Source organism: Aspergillus uvarum (assembly GCF_003184745.1).
Source record: "Aspergillus uvarum CBS 121591 unplaced genomic scaffold BO82scaffold_103, whole genome shotgun sequence".
Taxonomy (NCBI): Eukaryota; Fungi; Ascomycota; class Eurotiomycetes; order Eurotiales; family Aspergillaceae; genus Aspergillus; species Aspergillus uvarum.
The window spans coordinates 56,833-73,365 of record NW_020291400.1 but is presented as its reverse complement, the minus strand read 5'-3'; the positions used below and the strand labels follow the sequence as shown (position 1 = coordinate 73,365).

The following is a 16,533-nucleotide window of genomic DNA, read 5'->3' as shown; positions in this document are numbered from 1 at the left end:
TCTACACGGACTTCCCAAATAGGAAGCGACAGAAGGAGCATGGAGCTCGGCGCGGTCAGAATAAATTCCCCTCGTTCGCCTCAGGCTTCGTAGTATTATCACCTTCGAGAGATTCTTTACGTTTGTTAGATGCACATGCACCGGGTCACGACCATCAGAGTCGAATAATGTACATTTTGTGGGAGATGTGTATGCAAGGCCACAGTTAACACAGCCTAGCTAGGGTTAGCTGATGACGATGGCCTTCATTGCGCCTTGATCTCTTTCAGCGCCGCCTTGACCCCCTCCACCAAGCCGGGCTCCTCCAGGCGCTGCGCGATGCTCAGGGCGTCTCGGTAATGCTTCCTGGCGACGTCCGGCTTGTTCTCCAGCCGAGCCAGCTCGCCGAGACTCTGCAGCGCGGCCACACAGGCCTCGTTGCATTCCGCCTCCTGGCCCTGGGGGTCGATCTTGCCGGCGACGTCGCGGGCCTTGTCGAGCCACTGGCGGGCCTGCGCGATCACCTGCTCGCGCGGGGCCCGCATCCCGGCGATCGGCTTCGGCGCCGCGGCGATCTCGCCCATGGTGGCGCCGATCGAGGACATGAGGAACGGTTGCTTACACGTCGGGGCGTCGCCCTCCGCGGCCTTCATCACGTCACTGGCCCGGATGAACAGCGGCAGGCAGAGATCGTACTTACCCTGGGTGAAGTACAGGTCGGCCAGATCCTTGAGGGCGACGGCGATCTCCTCGAGGTTCATCCAGCCATCGTCCTCCTCGCTAGCTTCGGCGGTGGTGGTTGGTGCCTTCGTCTGGTTCCCCACGGGGAGGCCCAGGGCCACCCGACGGTTCATCTCGGTCAGGCAGAGCTCCACGGCTTGCCGCTGGTTCTCCTCCGCCTTCTCCAGATCCTGCATGTAGTCGCTCTCGTAGAGCTCGGCCAGCTTCATCGACATGCCGACGCACTTCTTGAGCACCTTGCTCTGCTGGCGGTCCTCCCACGCCTGGAACTCAGCCTCCTTGGCTGGGTCCGGGGTATTTTCGGGTTGCTCGTGGGACGAGGCTCCGACGGCCTCGCCGGTCGCCTGGCGGATGCGCTTCTCCACTGCTTCCTTGCTGGTGTCGTTGGGATCCACGGGCGTGGTCACCGTCGGCTTCTGCGGGAGCGAACGGGACCGCCGCGTGCGATACACCCAGGCCAGCGCCCCGGCCCGCGTCTGCTCCAGCACCTTCACCGCCGCGGAGACCAACCCGGCCTTCTCGAGCATATGCGACACCTGCAGGTGGACCCCCAGGACCTCGTCCGAGTACTGGTGCAGCCCCATCTCGAGCCCGATGTGAATCGCGTCCTTGTACGCCGCCATCGCCTTCTGCGGCTGCAGGTCCACGTCCGTGTAGTAGACCGCCGTGCGCAGCCGCTCCGCCATCGGCGGCGGGAACTTGGTGTACTGCGGCGCGACCTGCGTCACCTCGACGTAGGCGATGTAGGCGAACAGGCAGGTGGCACTGAAGACGGAGAGGAGGGCCAAGGGGAGCACGATCGGGTTCTTGCGCCAGATGTCCTTGCGGGCTTTGCGGAAGCCGAGCTTCCATTTTTGGGCCGTGGTGAGCGTGCGCCGGCTTGCTTGGGTGGTGATGAGGTTTGTGAATTGCGAGGAGAGGGGAATCGTCGTGGCTGGTAGGCGCGGTCGGGAGGCGATGCGTGTCGTTGAGAAGGGATGGCGAGCATTCTGGAGTGTGAGGGTTCGGACTCGGGGGAGGGCGCTGGTGGCGCGCCGGGAGAGCGTGCTGAGCATTGTTGCGGTTTGTCTTCAGTATCTGTGTGGGTGTTGATATCAAGGGAGAATTTTTGATAAGATGCGTCACGATTCGGTAGGATCTCCTCAATTGATGAAATTCGAGGAGAGGAAGCGTGAATGTGAAGAAGAGGGGATAAGTGAGTGTATGGCGGCAAGAATCCCAAGACGACAAGCAGCGGAGCGGAGGTTGTCGGCGGGACGATTTTGTACGACCTAAAGCGGAATGGTCCGAGCTTCTCCGCCGCCGCCCTGCGCTGAATGACATGACGTCGGATTTAACCTCTTTCAAGGTAGACTCTCCATCTACATTCATCGCATGATCTTTGATCTTTGATCTACTTGAGCGCCAGACTAGCAGAGGCATAATGTGTGGACGATACGCACTAGGCGTGGTACGTAACCTCAGCACATCCATTTCCCCCCACTTTCCCCCCATCTATACATTTATATTCCCGAGTAAATCAGAATTCAGTACACAATGAGCTAACCACAGCACAACCCCCACCCAAAAAGCGCATGAACTTCGTCCAGCGCCGTCTCCAAGAACAAGGCATGCCCGTCGACGAAGTCCCAGACGACGACGAAGTCCGCGAAACCTATAACTTCGCGCCGGGGAACAATGGTGCGGTGTACCGCGTGGAGGCAGCGTCCACTGGCGCAGTAGAGCAGCAGCAGCCACCCGAGAACGACGACAACTACAACCCTACTCACCCCCAACAAGACCCTACCGCCGCCACCACCACCACCCAACCGTCAGGTGATGAGAAGGGAACCCGCCCCCGCTACAAAATCCAAAGCATGCGATGGGGCCTGATCCCATTCTGGACGAAGCGCAAACCCGACTACGGGTCGCTGATGCGCACGATCAACTGCCGGGACGACTCGCTGCTCGAGGACCGCGGGATGTGGACGTCGATGAAGCGCAAGAAGCGCTGCGTCGTCGTCTGCCAGGGGTTCTTTGAGTGGTTGAAACGGGGACCGGGCGGGAAGGAGAAGGTCCCGCATTTTGTGCGGCGGAGGGATGGGGATTTGATGTGTTTTGCGGGGTTGTGGGACTGCGTGAGGTATGAAGGTGAGTTTTTTTTCTGCTTTTGTTGCAGGGCCCCGCCCGGGATTTTGGTGGAGGGGGAGATTGTGATCCGTACGTGGGGTTTTACAAGCTGATGGGGAGAGGGCATAGGGTCGGATGAAGAGCTGTATACGTTTACGATCATTACGACATCCTCGAATCCGTACCTCAAGTTTCTGCATGATCGGATGCCTGTGATTCTCGAGCCCAAGAGCGAGGAGATGAACCGGTGGCTGGATCCAGGCCGGACTACGTGGTCCAAGGAACTGCAGGCCATGTTGAAGCCGTACGAGGGCGAGTTGGAGTGTTATCAGGTGCCGAAGGAAGTGGGGAAGGTGGGTAACAACTCCCCGGACTTCATTGTGCCGGTGAGCAGTAAGGAGAATAAGAGCAATATTGCCAATTTCTTCGCCAATGCCAAAAAGGCTGCGCCGGAGAGTGGTGGTGGTTCGTTGATAGAAGAACCGGACGACAGAACCGTCAAAGATGAACCTGACGATCGAGACACGGTGGACACCGAGTGGACTGAGGACAATGCGCCGCTGCCGGCTACAGGGGTCAAACGGGAGCATCCGGCAGAGAGTCCTGCGGAGGTCGAGGATGAAGCTGCGAAGAGGCAGAGGACTCAGCTTACCTCGCCGGTTAAGGGCACCGAGCAGAAAGCAAGTCCAACGCAAGCACCGAGTCGAGGAAAGCAGATGCGAAGTGCTACTCACAATCAGAAACCGGCCAAAAAGCCCCAGCAGAAGAAAGCGGCGGCAGGGACTCAGCCCATAACGAACTTCTTTCAAAAGTGAAGTTGATTTTCTCATCTGGCTTGGCGGCGAAGTATAATTTTGGCGTTGCTTTGGTCGTCTGCAATTAAGAGCTGGTCTCTGAGCGGCGTTGTTCCATTTTTTGGGGGGATATTTTACAGCTTGTGTCAACTGTCCAGCAGTTTTGGATCAGTGCAGTCTTTTGAGACAGCAATGAGGATAGCAAGAGTCTATTGTACATGGTCACTACCGACGGGAATTGATCCCGTCTCCTGCTGGCGCAGCTTTTGCACCAGCTTTTCTCGCAGAAATGGGCTCAGCCCCAGACTGTTATACTCTGGTTAGTTTTGGGTCCAAAATGACGGTGCTTGCATGACTTACATTCCATCCCGAGTCACAACGCGATACGTCCCTGTCGGTTTCGTCAGCTTGGGCCGGTGAAGAGCTTTTCGTATATCGGAGTACATACCGCTCGACTGGTAGTTACCGTTCCCACCCACGAAGTTTCCTTCCCCGTCGACTTCCAGGCTCCCGAAGATATCTTCCGGCCTATATTCACTCTATCAGTCGTTGGTTTACACCACAAGCCGGACACCATCCATACCAAGCGATACGGCCATACTCAGGTGGCCGTCGGTTGTCCGAAAGATGAATCCAACCACCTCTCCCAGCCGAGCCAGCGCCGCCTTGACCACTGGCTCCGCCGCTGGAATCGCCCTCGCTGCGGCGTTTCCTCGTACGTCCCCCAGTCAAAAGCACCCCGCCGGTGCTCAGATTAGCTCCTGACGTAGACACCATGACCTGTGCTTGCGATATAGCGTCGGGATCTTTGTGGCCGTGCTCAGTCATGATGTCTTGCAAAATTTCCAGGAACTTAGGGTTCTCTTTGAATGAGTCTGGCGTCGGAGGTAGTTTGGATGAGACACCGATGGCCAGGTCGGGATTGGTTGGCTCAGAAGGGAGCAAGGACAGTATGTTGGTGCCATTCTTGGGAAACACGTACTATGAAAGAATGTGAGCATAAAAGGGGTACAAGAGAAGCAAAATGGCTTCTACTAGAGTTCGCGACGCTGCGCCAATGGCTTGAAGGATACACTTACTATGTGAGGATTGCCTTCCAAGGTTGACACAGAGCGAATCTGTGCCCACCGGGGCATTTGACGCACTGAGTTCCGAAGAGCGAACATGCTGGGGGAGGAGAAAGAATCAAAGAAGATTAATGATCCTAGTGGTATCTTCGGACATTGAGTCGATACAATTAATGGAGCGCAAGCTTGAACCCCCCGGCCCCGGGCCGATGACGATTGTAGAGCAAACCAGACAAACTCATGTGATTGCGCGTTTTCGGGCGGGCTGGAAGCAGCTCCGCCCGCATTGAATGAATGGCCTTGAAGGCAATTCACTTAACTCACTTCCTTGTCCTTGTCAACTTAGCGGTTCCGTGGGGAGTTTTCCTTCCTCTCTCTCTCTCTTTCTTTGCTTCTCAATTGATGTTCTATGTTCGTCGAGTCCTTTCCTTGCAAATATCATTTGAGTGGTTGTAAAAGCTCGTTGTTTCTTTTCGTTACCGGCTGCATTCCTGCGTAAAGAACGATTTGAGTCCGTATGGCTCTACCTTAGCAAGTGTGGTTCTATTCTCTTATTGTGTTACCTGGGTCCAATTCTCGCACCTCTCAGCTTGCCTTCTCTTCTTGATCGCATAAAGTGCAGACTACGATTTCTGCTACGGCCTTGCCTACACAAAGAGAGCCCGTCATGGCGACGCCATCGTCCAAGCCGAACCCCGGAGCAACACCAACTTACCTGACTTCCTCGCCTCACCCAGCTGGCGCGCATCCAGCCCGCCCCATCGCGCACAAGTCACCCGCGGGGAGAACCCCCTCGGTCTCCGGACCGGGCGGCCACATCCAGCCCCCCAACAGCAGCAACCCCGCCAACGCCTCGGCGCACCACTATGCCACGCCTCTTGCGGCGACGACCGGGGCCGACGACCCTGTCACGCTAAGCTCGCCGTCAGCTCTGCTGGCACTCGGCGGCTACAGCGGGATCAGCCCGTCGCCGGCCGGCCACGACGGCGGCCTGGTGGGCGCGGGGATGAACGACAGCGACATCCAGGCGCTGGGCATGCCGGGCCTGAAACTGGGCGGCGGTGGCGGCGTGCGGGACAACGACGAGGAGCGGAAGAGACACATTGAGGATGTGGTGCAGCTCCTGCGGACGCGCATCGCGGGCCGCGGGGTCTGCCGCGAGGGCATTGAGCGCTTGGGCCAGCTCGAGGGGTTCGAGTCAATCTGGCAGGAGGATAGCCTCAGCATCGCCGGCAACTTTGTGGACCTCGAGATCGAGTTCCATCGCGGCCACAATGTCGTCAAGGAGGTTAGTCTGAGCTACGTGACGCCCGAGTCGACGGACGGGGAGCAGCGCGAGGAGGCGACGGCCGTGCTGAAGCGCGACCTGATCCAGTCCCCCGTGGACGGCGAGCGGGGCGCGTGGAAGCCGCTGACCGGGTTCCATGAGAACCTGCAGTGGCTGGCGCGCCACGATAGACTCAGCCAGGAGGTCAACTGCTTTGAGGCGATCGAGGGCTTGTATGAGAGCCTGAAGCGCGTGTGGGAGGCGGAGTGGGAACAGCGCAAGTTCTTGGGCGTCTACGACCACCTATGCAGCGGCTGGGTCGGTCGGCCGTCTCTGCACAAGGGGGGTCGCGTGGGGCTCGGCCTCGATTACTGGGTGCAGCAAGCGCGGGTCCTAGATGCGAAGCACGCGAAGCAGAAGTCCGCCTCCTCCGACGAGATGGCCGTCGATCAGCCGGCGGAGGAGGACGAGGCCGGGCGAAAGGGCAAGTGGAGCGTTGTGGTTGAGTGCGAGGAGGGATATCCGTCTCTTCGCGTGTCGAAAGACTGGGTTGCCGCGGAGGTTCTGACGAAAGTCCACAATGGCGAGACTGGTCCCTCCTCGAGTGAGTCAGCCGAGTCTTCTGAGGGAGTTGTGGTCAATTGGGCCGAGCCCCCCGAAACCGTGATTGCGACCGCGCAAGGGCACTCGGACGCCATGGCGCTCGACTCGAACATCCTGGGCTCTTCTGCGCCCAACCGCCGGTTTGTGGCTAGGATGGAACCCCCGCTGGATCTACCAATCTTGGCCGCGTCAGATATCTACCGTCATCTCGGCATGCAGTTGCCCCCTGAATTCAAGATGGTCACATACGATGGGCTGTTGGCTCCTGGCTGGTCGCCATTATCGGCGGCTGGTGCGATGGGACTGGGACCGGAAGAAGCATCGCAGCTTGGGCGCAGAAGCCGTAGGCTATCGTTGCAGACCATTGACGAAGATGGCAAGCCATGCAAGAAGCAGCATTGCTACACGTTCCAGCCATTTGAATCTGTCGCAGGTCGGACCCTGAGAGACATTCCGTTCTCGCACCCAAGGCAGCTTGCAGACATACTTCCGGTACGGGTCCTGTGTTCTATTGTGCCTTTTACGTGGGTATACTAATTCTTTAATCTTTAGATCTTACGACAGTACGCGTTTCTGGCGAATCTGATCCGTGGCATCTTCACTACCACGACCAAACCCGACAACGACAAACTCAATGCACAGGAAGATCTGTCCAAAGGGTTCTTCAATCTCTCGAATGCCAATAAATCGCAGACGATAACCGAGGGTGACCTCATTATTCTCAGCAATGACGATCCCAACGAGAAGAGGTTAAACTCATTGCTTGGAGGGTTTGGACAAGCTGGAGGCTTTGGACAAGCAGGTGGCCATACTATAGGCAAGGGGAAAGGTGCTATGGACGGAAGATTTGGCGATGATTCGACCACCGAAGATGACGTCAAAGTAGACGTGACCTTGCGCACGCAGCTCGGTCAAGCCCCGGTCATCATGCTTCTGTTTACTGTGGACAACCTTGGAGGAAAATCAACACTGGACCAAGGATATTCTGCGCTGAGCAAAGTCTCTGTCAGCCTCGAAGTTGGACTCAACGGTCGCGTGTCCGTCATCGACATGACTGGTTTGTTTGACGGTGAGAACACCAGTAAGGATCAGACGGACACTCACGCGAGCGGAGGCCATGACAATGAGATATCCAAGTTGCAAAAGACCATCGCGAGGGTGTTAGAAGTCTCGCAAGACCTGGGGATTCTGGTAGAGTGGGTACTACGATGGGCCCGGCAGCGCAAGGGCCGCTGATAGCTTCACACCCCAGACCGGGGTAGGTCACGGATACGCTGCAACCACGGTGTGTGGGGAAGAATCGTCTTCAGATAGTGACCTGTCGGTTGGCAATCGGACGAGGCGGTGACGTAATCGGGATGGCCATGCGTTACCTGTCCTATCTCTCTTGAACAAGCTTTGCTGGCCATTCTGGAAGCAGAATCTCCCCCGTTTGCTCGAATTTAGTCCCAATGCAGTGTCTGCATGGGGCGAACGGGGACCGTCAGATCCCAATTTGGCGTCTCTGATCTGCACTGGACTGGGACTCGTCTAGTGCTATCTGGGCCTAGCCGGATGTGGAAGCGACGATACTCAGCTCAGACTCCCGAATCTTCCTCCGTGGTTCCATGTGAGATCACAGAGCTGCGTCACGTCATGTGCCATGAGATCGTGCAGCGTGGGGATTGCTCCCTCGGCCCTAGGGGCCTTGGACCAGCCGAGGACCAGGGGGATACGAGAGTCTCGAGCCGAACGATACCATGATCGATATTTGCAAAATGAAACCGTCCGCTCCGGCGGAACACGATTGATTCCTGGGCAATTGTACCTGCAGCACCTCGCTAGCTCTGCCTCTAATATAAGACAGGATCTTACTTCCCATGGTACTGTACTACGTACTTTCTAAGTCAATACATCCTATGTAAGCTGGAATATACCCGTCGAATCCAGGCACGCGCAACAACTGTTAGAAACAATCCAGTAAGAAGCCAGAAAAACCGGCCGTAACCGAACGTTGACTCTCCAATTTCTGGGAAGGATTGAAGAAGACCCTGAGTCGGAGGTTTCGCCCTTGGAAAAGCGGCAAGACCAAATAACGGGGCTGGCTGTAGGCTGTACGGAGGACAGAGTCAGACAATGAACCCAGCAGGCTGATCTGATACCTCGCATTGTACGGAGTCTTTCGTATTTCCACGAAATGTCCGTAGGGTCCTTGACTGAGCCGAACCCATCTGCCAGAAGTCGATCAGCTATACTCTGCAGATCCAGCCAACATATAATGTACGGACTCACGGAGTAGTATGAGGGATTTTCCCCCGTTTTCCCGCCCATCATTCCTCTTCTTCCCCGGACATTTACACCTCCCCAACGAGACGCAAGGGGAGAAATGGAAATGGAACTGGAAATGCAAGAGCTTTGCCTTAGGTTAGGTCAGGTGAGGTTTGAGTTCAGCGGAGCACTGCGGTTTTTGGGTGTCCTTCTGGTTTGGAGGTGTTGGTTGGTCGCCGCCGGGGCTTTTTTTTCCCGCGCGCAAAACACTACTAGGAGGAAGCATGAGCTGTCAAACGACTCTTTCCCTTTTCCCTGTTCCCCCATTCAATTTTCCAAATGAACATCCGAAGTATGCGGGAATTTCTTCATTCTGTTCTTTGCTATAACTGAGTTTTGTGATTTTTTTGATGCGGATCAACTGCGCGAATTACTCTCCTTGACTGACGGATACTTTGTACAAAAGTGTCCCATTCCTGCACCGTCAAGTAGTCTAATGAGTCTAAATGGGGGTGTACAGTACAGCTGCCTAACTATGGAGCTTTTTTTTTTTTTTCGGTTGTTTTGACCTGAAATTTTTGATACATTGCCTAGCTTCATAGGGAGAGGTATTTTTGCAATTGAACCCGAATCCCTGTAGGAGTAAGGCTGCTTCTTGTTCTTGTGTTTCAGTTTGGTTTTGTGTTTTACTTTGTATATCTGACAAATTTGGGGTTCGGGAGGCTACTCTGCTTGCTTAGATCAATTCTTCAGACATAAGCTCGGTAGGAGGATTTATATAATGAACATCCAAGGTATTATATAACAAAGTGGGCGTGTATAACCAATCCTAGATAATCATCTACCGAACAGTGCGTGTTCGTGGACGCCAGTGCTATAGTTCGCTCGTCCGCTTGCTCGCGATTCGCGTCGGATGAATGAGTCACCAACCCCTCCTTCCCAAAGGAACCAGAAAAAAAATCTAATGCTGAGGACAAGCGAATCGGCCCAGAAGCAGATCGTTCCTGTTCCTGTTCCTGTTCCTATCTATACGTACGGTCTTCAATCCGGATAAAAGTGGGGGGAAGGAGGGAATATGGGCTGGTCTATCAGAATGGGAGCTGTCATTTCGTTAGTTGGATGTACTGTGTGATGTACACTCACCACACATTACTTCGGGTCAGGCAAGGTGAAGTTTCTTGTTGGCTCTTCAGAGGTAGGAGATGTGGCTGGGGTTGTGGATGAAGATATTCAGCTCTACAGGAACTGAGATTGGGCGGATTGAAGGGTTGTTGGGTTGTTGAGGTGAGGATAGGATAGGATATAGATCTCCGGCGGACGCGTCTCTCAGATGGAGTACTGTACAATTGAAAATTCTACCAATGTACTGAGTAAATTTCATGCATGTCATCCCACACCCGCTATACAGTCGGACATCTAGAACCTCGACCGACCACTCTCTACCCAACCAACCTACGTTCAATCACCACCATCGCGTCTCGTATGCGTTCAGCTATTATTTTGCAAATTCTCCCATCACACAACAATTGTAAACCTGACCAACTGCAATAGACTTAGTCCCGAGGAAGCACGGAGTACTGAACTATACTAATTCCTTCCACTATCAAAAGGATATCAGGTGTTCTTTGTTTCCCCCTCCCCCCTCAGGGATCCATACTGAGATCCACCCGCCAAATTAGTCCTTACCCGACGGCCGGCCCGGCCATCGCACAATCAACCATCTGTAGCTCCTATCAACTTCTGCTGTACCCGCCACACGGGCTCGATTTTCTTCAGCCAAATTCGCAGAGGTTCCTCTCTCTCGCGAGCATGGAGCGAGCGCAATTCTATACCTCCTGAACCGCGAACCAAGAGACCTTCTCCCCCTCTGCCTACACAGGTTGAAATCGGCCCGACACCAGTCAGCAGCGTTTGTCATGGCCCGGGGCAGGGAGCCAATCGGCAATGGGCGATAAGAGGAGACAGGCAGCGGAGAAGGTGATTGATCAGGAGGCGGGGATCTACAGCTGGTCCCATGGCTGTGGCCATGTTTCCGATAAGCTGATTGTCTGTGGCTTTGGGCCGGTGAGGGATTATTTCCCCATTTGTGTCCAGATGCTGCACTCGTCGCTTGAAAGGGCGCATCTCCACGACTCCACCCTGTGTGAAAATTGACGCCATGGCTCGATAATCGGGGATGATTCGTGCCTGACCGCGACGACTGCTCTTTTTTGTTGGCAGTCAAATTTGCAATCCTGGATGTGTTGGATCGTTTCATTCATCACAAGAGTAATGAATGGAATCAAAAATAGCCCTCCTCCGGTCCGAGTTGAGACAGGGATGGTGTAACCGTGTACTCCGTAGGGAGTACTGCTCAGCCTCAGATTTCTTGGGCCTGCGCCACAATCAGGAGTCGCAATTTGAAACCTTTGGACTCAAAGTACATCTATTCCTGGCCTTGACCGCCTCCGCAGACGATACGGAAGCCTGTTTATAGAAACATTGTCTCGCCGTAGGCTCTGCGACTATTGCCGCCATTGCGTGGCATTAAGCTATGATGCTTGGATGAGTTTCCCATGACATCTGAGCGATCAGAAGGACGAGGCTCTCTCGTCGAGTGGAGGCCTGAAAGAACTTTTGACGACATCCACAGGGCTGATCGAGGAGAACACGAAGGGCAGCCACTCATTCTTGCCCGGATTCCTGAATCTCCCGGCTTAGCCCTGTTACCATTTGTTGCAGAATACCCGGGGAAGGGCAAGCCATAATGATGACGATGATGCTGCGGGAGCCCCTCCCTTTGATCGGACCCTAAGAGACTTGATTAGGCTCGCCACTGCACTCACCTCGAGGCTTGAGAGAAGCAAAAGTCTGGGGGATAGACAGGGTAGCTGGATGGATAAGGGCTTCTTCCCTCCGGAACCACCCATATGCCAGTCACCCAGAACTCTTCTCCCCTGCGCAGTCACCCCGTTCACCCGTCCATTCTTCCCTTCCCCCTTTGACTTTACCCCCGTTGCCGGTGCAAGGAACCTTTTTCCCCTTTTCTTCGCCGTCTTGCACCCAAGGCGGTGGCAGGGAACGGCTGGGACTCGGCTGATTCTTCATATTAGTCACCCGAACCCAGAAATAACTGCCGTTAACATGGAAACATGGCCGGTCTCGGGGGTGACGACGGTGATGGTGACGCTTTCTTCGAGAATGGTTTTGCCACGCCCCACCGGACGCAAAAACTGGGTTGCCCGCGTGGTATTTGAATTACCGGCTGTCTGTATGGAGGACGGACAGGCAATTCATTCCCCGGGGTAATAGCTGTCAACGAGGATAGGTAGACATTCAATCCTCAATTCTCTCCCCCAAGTTTTCCACCACCGTCTATGGGGTGGGAGACTGGATCCGATCTGTGCGCGCTGCTCCCGACACGCTACACGGAAAAATCGAGAATTGACGCGGTCGAATTCCATCTATGCGCGATTAAAATGAAAACTCTTTTCCCCCCCATTCAGTCCGGCAGGCGCGCCAGGATCCACCCACGCGACTCATGGCGGGGTTTCGAGGGGCAGTCAGCGATAAGACATCCTCTGAATTTAGATAACCGCAAGGTGCAGTTTGACCAGTACGTATTGGGGTATCTGGTGCGGCGGTAACATCCTGGTACGGATTCCTGTGATATCAAAATCGCTGCCTCGGTTGCTTTTCTTTGGTAGATTGGAGAAGAGCAAGTGATCAGTTTAATCCCAACTCCTCGATGGCAATATGGTCTGACTCCAGCCACATGTGTCCTTTGCGATAAGGCAACGGAAGATAGGCTGCGGCAACCTGAGTGCCTCTCAAGGTGCTTCCTATCAAGTATCAACTCTATCCTATCCATGCCATGGGCGCTCTGCCAATAAAAACCCCGGTCATTGCGATTAGGCGCAGGTCACGTCCGAGCTATTCGGGTCCTGCAGCTGATATGCATGGGGACTGACGTCTGCTTGATATTGATAATAGGTTTTAGCAACCGTTTCGTGTTGCTATCTCTCAGCCACCAGGGATAGGAAGGTCAGCAAAAAGAAGGCAGACGAAGAGTTGGCTCGGTATGTCACAGTCTTGATGATGGAGGGGGAGGGAAAGGAACTCAAGAAATACTGGTCAGCCGACATGGAAAGAGGTGCGGCCTGCCAATTATCAGCCCTGATAGTACTTTCGGTGTTTTCTGTACTTCCTGTCTGTCTGATAGGGATGGATGGATCCAGGTCTGAACCCAGATCACCGTCGCGTGGGGGGCCCAGCATCGAAGATGATCCATCTGGGGAAGTCCAACCGCTTCCGGCCTGACCTGGGTTATCATTATCAACGAAGGGCTTTACCTATCAGGAACCAAGAAGATAGGATTACACGGCGAGGAAGAGAGAGACCATGATAACTGGAGACACTATAGTCTATAGTAGTGTGGGAGGTTAGATTAATGGCGTGTGACAGGCAGTTTCCGTCCTTTCGATAGCTTCAATTGCGCATCGAGATTACCCGTTCGGGTAATATCCGTGCTGGGCTGACCGCTGCATTCTACGAATAACTTTAGCTCGAAAAGTCTATCGAACGGAGAGTCGCAATTGCCTACAGACACTACTGTTGGCTGTCATTGTTATTTTACAAAACCTTTGACGATGAACTGGCTGACATAACCACGACGACTGCCAGCGTAGGTAGGAATCTGGACATCGGAAACAGCGAGTGGTCGAGGCTGGCCCATTGACAGAATGCGGGCGCAGTGATGGTGGCGCCTCCGAGCCCTGGTCAATCCTGCAGCCTTGGTTGCATTGTGCTGGTGAAGATGTGTCCCATCTCTGGAAGCTGTCGAATTGGTAGGACTGAGTAAGAAAATGAAAGAGAGAAAGAGTAGGGGCAATCGTTGTTGAGGGAGCAAGAAGGACAGACGATGAACCAACCTCATTGATATTATCGATGCGCATCTCAAGTTTGCAAGTGTGCAAGTGCAAGAACGAGCATCCCGAATGGAGCGATAAATTACCAGGTCCTAAGACCGTGCCCAACCGGAACGGTAATTTTCAGTACGGCCAGGTTTATTTTTGAACTTTCTTTTCCCAGAATGGAAGTGGAAATGGGTGGGACTGCAGTCTTTTTTGGGAAATGGGAATGGATTTTTGCCTCTCTCACTCTCACACTTCCACTCTTTGCCGGTAGCCCCAGGCCCGGCCGACCACAGGTTTTGATTGAATGAATCAATGAAATGATTAAATCGGTTTAGAAATTCAGGACATGGAAAAAAGGGAAAAAGGGAAAAAAAGACGCGCCCGCCGCCTTTTTCTCTCTCCTTCCCGAAAGAAAAACTTATTCTCTTAAATTTAAAGGATATCCTCCCCCCACCCAAACTGCCGCTGTGACTGACTTTCTCCATTCTCATCCCATCATCTCCTCTCCGCCATACTTTATCATCTCTCCCTCCCCCATCCTTTACTTTCTCTCTCTATTTTCCAAGAGCAACATTTGATCCTTCCGCCGCTCTCGCTATAAATCGCACCACATCAATCTTTTGATTGTCCTGTTTGTGTCGTTCGACTGTGATCTGAACAATCCAAGTCCACGAGCTTTGCACCTGCAAGCTTAATCGCTAAACAGCATCCTTTTGTTTTCTATCTTTCACACACACCCACACACATATTCACAATGGTACGCATCTCTTGAGTTGCTTTCACATCTCCCCCGGTCATTCTTTGTCCGAATGCCATGCACTGCAGCGACAAGAATTGCGCGCTGACTCATACTTTCTCCCCCTGCAGGCTGAATCAACCACCATCTCCAACACGGAGAATGTGCGTTCTTGTCTCATTGCTACCTTACAAGATGTTTCTTGAACCGCATTGCGGGTTTAAGGAAATCTCATACTGACTGATGCGCTGGCAACAGCTCATGAAGTACATGTCCCTCGACCAGCGGGGTAACGTCCAGGCTGAGTACATTTGGATCGATGCCGCCGGTGGCACTCGTTCCAAGACCAGGGTACGCCTCCCCTTTTCATTCCCGTTTCTTCACCTTCGACATTGCAGGTGGCGCAGCTTGTGCATTGGATCGCGCGGATGCGGAGAGAATGGGTGTTATCTGGAGGGAGAGAGCGATGATGCTGCTCCCGATAAGCCCTGCGCACGGGGATCCGACCCTGCACGCCCGCCCTGCAACCCACCTGCATTAGTCTCACGTGATTCATCGATCTGAAATATGAAACCATGACTAATCATTCTCTTCCACCCCACAGACTCTGTCCAAGTCCCCCAAGTCCGTTGATGAACTCCCCGAATGGAACTTCGACGGCTCTTCCACCGGCCAGGCCCCCGGTGACAACTCCGATGTCTACCTCCGCCCCGTTGCTATCTACCCCGACCCCTTCCGTCTCGGTGACAACATCCTCGTCCTTTGCGAGACCTGGGATTCCGATGGAACCCCCAACAAGTTCAACCACCGCCACGAGGCTGCCCGTCTGATGGAGGCTAACGCCAAGGAGGAGTTCTGGTTCGGTCTGGAACAGGAGTACACCCTCCTCGGTAACGATGGCTGGCCCTACGGCTGGCCTAAGGGTGGTTTCCCCGGTGCCCAGGGCCCCTACTACTGTGGTGTCGGTACCGGCAAGGTCTACTGCCGTGACATCGTCGAGGCTCACTACCGTGCGTGCTTGTACGCTGGTATCAAGATCTCCGGTATCAACGCCGAGGTCATGCCTTCCCAATGGGAGTACCAGGTCGGCCCTTGCCAGGGTATTGACAGTGAGTATTCCGTCTTATCGCGATCTCGATCATCACATACTAATTTCTTTCGCAGTGGGTGACGAGCTCTGGATGTCCCGCTTCCTCCTCCACCGTGTCGCTGAAGAGTTCGGCGTCAGAATCTCCTTCGAGCCCAAGCCCATCAAGGGTGAATGGAACGGCGCCGGCCTCCACACCAACGTCTCCACCGCCTCCACTCGTGCTGACGGTGGCATGAAGGCTATTGAGTCCTACATGAAGAAGCTCGAGGCCCGCCATGTTGAGCACATTGCCGTCTACGGTGAGGGCAACGAGGAGCGTCTGACTGGTCGTCACGAGACCGGCAACATCGACAAGTTCAGCTACGGTGTTGCCGACCGTGGTGGCTCCATCCGTATCCCCCGCCAGGTCGCCAAGGACGGCAAGGGTTACTTCGAGGACCGCCGTCCCGCCAGTAACGCCTGCCCCTACCAAATTACTGGTATCATCGTGGAGACCCTTTGCGGTGGCAACTAAGTGCGTCTAGCACATTTACTCCAAATGTGAAAAACATTTCATCTTAGCGCTCGTATACCCTCCGGCGTCGACATGGAGTCAGATTGCGATGCAGCCTGGTCATGGGAGAGCAAACTATAGAATTTCGCTTCTTTCTTTCTCTCTTCATGATGGTGCTTCGGAGTTTCTCTCGAACACTCTCTCATGTGCCAGCCCTGTTGATGCATTCGTTGTCCTGTTGCTGGTCTTGCATGTTTCTTTCTTACCTTGGGTTATGTGTTACGTATGGCATAGAGGACTGGTACTCGGAGGAGAACCGACGACGGTCTTTTGAAATTGAAACTGGGGATGAAACTGGAAGGATCAAATAGCTTTAAAGGCCGAAACCACGGTCAGTACTATAGTGTTCAAATAATCAATCGTTACGAATAAGCACATCCTCAGGATGTGAACACGTCAAGTCTTGCTTCTTTGCCACTGCGCCGGATTGCGTCTAAACCGTATCGACTGTT

The 16,533-nt window shown here is 54.2% G+C and overlaps 4 protein-coding genes across 4 annotated transcripts; 2 read left to right on the top strand and 2 right to left on the bottom strand.

Annotated features, from left to right (window-relative positions):
- Positions 1–68: 68 nt before the first annotated feature.
- On the bottom strand, positions 69–1,921 carry BO82DRAFT_348502 (TPR domain protein). The gene is made up of 2 exons (XM_025633834.1): positions 1,086–1,921; positions 69–1,028 (listed from the first exon to the last, which is right to left on the bottom strand). The coding sequence occupies exons 1-2, from the start codon at positions 1,773–1,775 to the stop codon at positions 246–248; spliced, it is 1,473 nt and encodes a 490-aa protein (XP_025486039.1). The 5' UTR covers positions 1,776–1,921; the 3' UTR covers positions 69–245.
- Positions 1,922–2,099: 178 nt separating this feature from the next.
- Positions 2,100–3,839, top strand: BO82DRAFT_359715 (SOS response-associated peptidase). The gene is made up of 3 exons (XM_025636631.1): positions 2,100–2,170; positions 2,292–2,850; positions 2,959–3,839. The coding sequence occupies exons 1-3, from the start codon at positions 2,144–2,146 to the stop codon at positions 3,642–3,644; spliced, it is 1,272 nt and encodes a 423-aa protein (XP_025486038.1). The 5' UTR covers positions 2,100–2,143; the 3' UTR covers positions 3,645–3,839.
- BO82DRAFT_297796 (uncharacterized protein) lies at positions 3,833–4,789 on the bottom strand (the record flags this gene model as incomplete). Its single annotated transcript, XM_025631963.1, has 5 exons — positions 3,833–3,929; positions 3,984–4,014; positions 4,072–4,151; positions 4,198–4,604; positions 4,703–4,789. 5 exons carry the CDS (start codon positions 4,787–4,789, stop codon positions 3,833–3,835), a joined length of 702 nt encoding a protein of 233 aa, XP_025486037.1.
- A 224-nt stretch (positions 4,790–5,013) lies between these two features.
- Positions 5,014–16,425, top strand: BO82DRAFT_387758 (glutamine synthetase). The gene is made up of 6 exons (XM_025638336.1): positions 5,014–7,052; positions 7,113–7,760; positions 14,570–14,602; positions 14,697–14,789; positions 15,043–15,547; positions 15,603–16,425. Exons 1-6 carry the CDS (start codon positions 5,358–5,360, stop codon positions 16,040–16,042), a joined length of 3,414 nt encoding a protein of 1,137 aa, XP_025486036.1. The 5' UTR covers positions 5,014–5,357; the 3' UTR covers positions 16,043–16,425.
- Positions 16,426–16,533: the final 108 nt, after the last annotated feature.

Coding starts and splice junctions, on each gene's coding strand:
- BO82DRAFT_348502 (XM_025633834.1), bottom strand. CDS start 1,775: ATGCTCAGCACGCTCTCCCGGCGCGCCACCAGCGCCCTCCCCCGAGTC. Junction 1,029..1,085: donor ACGACACCAGCAAGGAAGCA/GTGGAGAAGCGC, acceptor TCGTCCCACGAG/CAACCCGAAAATACCCCGGA.
- BO82DRAFT_387758 (XM_025638336.1), top strand. CDS start 5,358: ATGGCGACGCCATCGTCCAAGCCGAACCCCGGAGCAACACCAACTTAC. Junction 7,761..14,569: donor TGGGGATTCTGGTAGAGTGG/GTACTACGATGG, acceptor CTCCCCCTGCAG/GCTGAATCAACCACCATCTC. Junction 14,603..14,696: donor CCATCTCCAACACGGAGAAT/GTGCGTTCTTGT, acceptor CGCTGGCAACAG/CTCATGAAGTACATGTCCCT.
- BO82DRAFT_359715 (XM_025636631.1), top strand. CDS start 2,144: ATGTGTGGACGATACGCACTAGGCGTG. Junction 2,171..2,291: donor GACGATACGCACTAGGCGTG/GTACGTAACCTC, acceptor CCACCCAAAAAG/CGCATGAACTTCGTCCAGCG. Junction 2,851..2,958: donor GGACTGCGTGAGGTATGAAG/GTGAGTTTTTTT, acceptor GAGAGGGCATAG/GGTCGGATGAAGAGCTGTAT.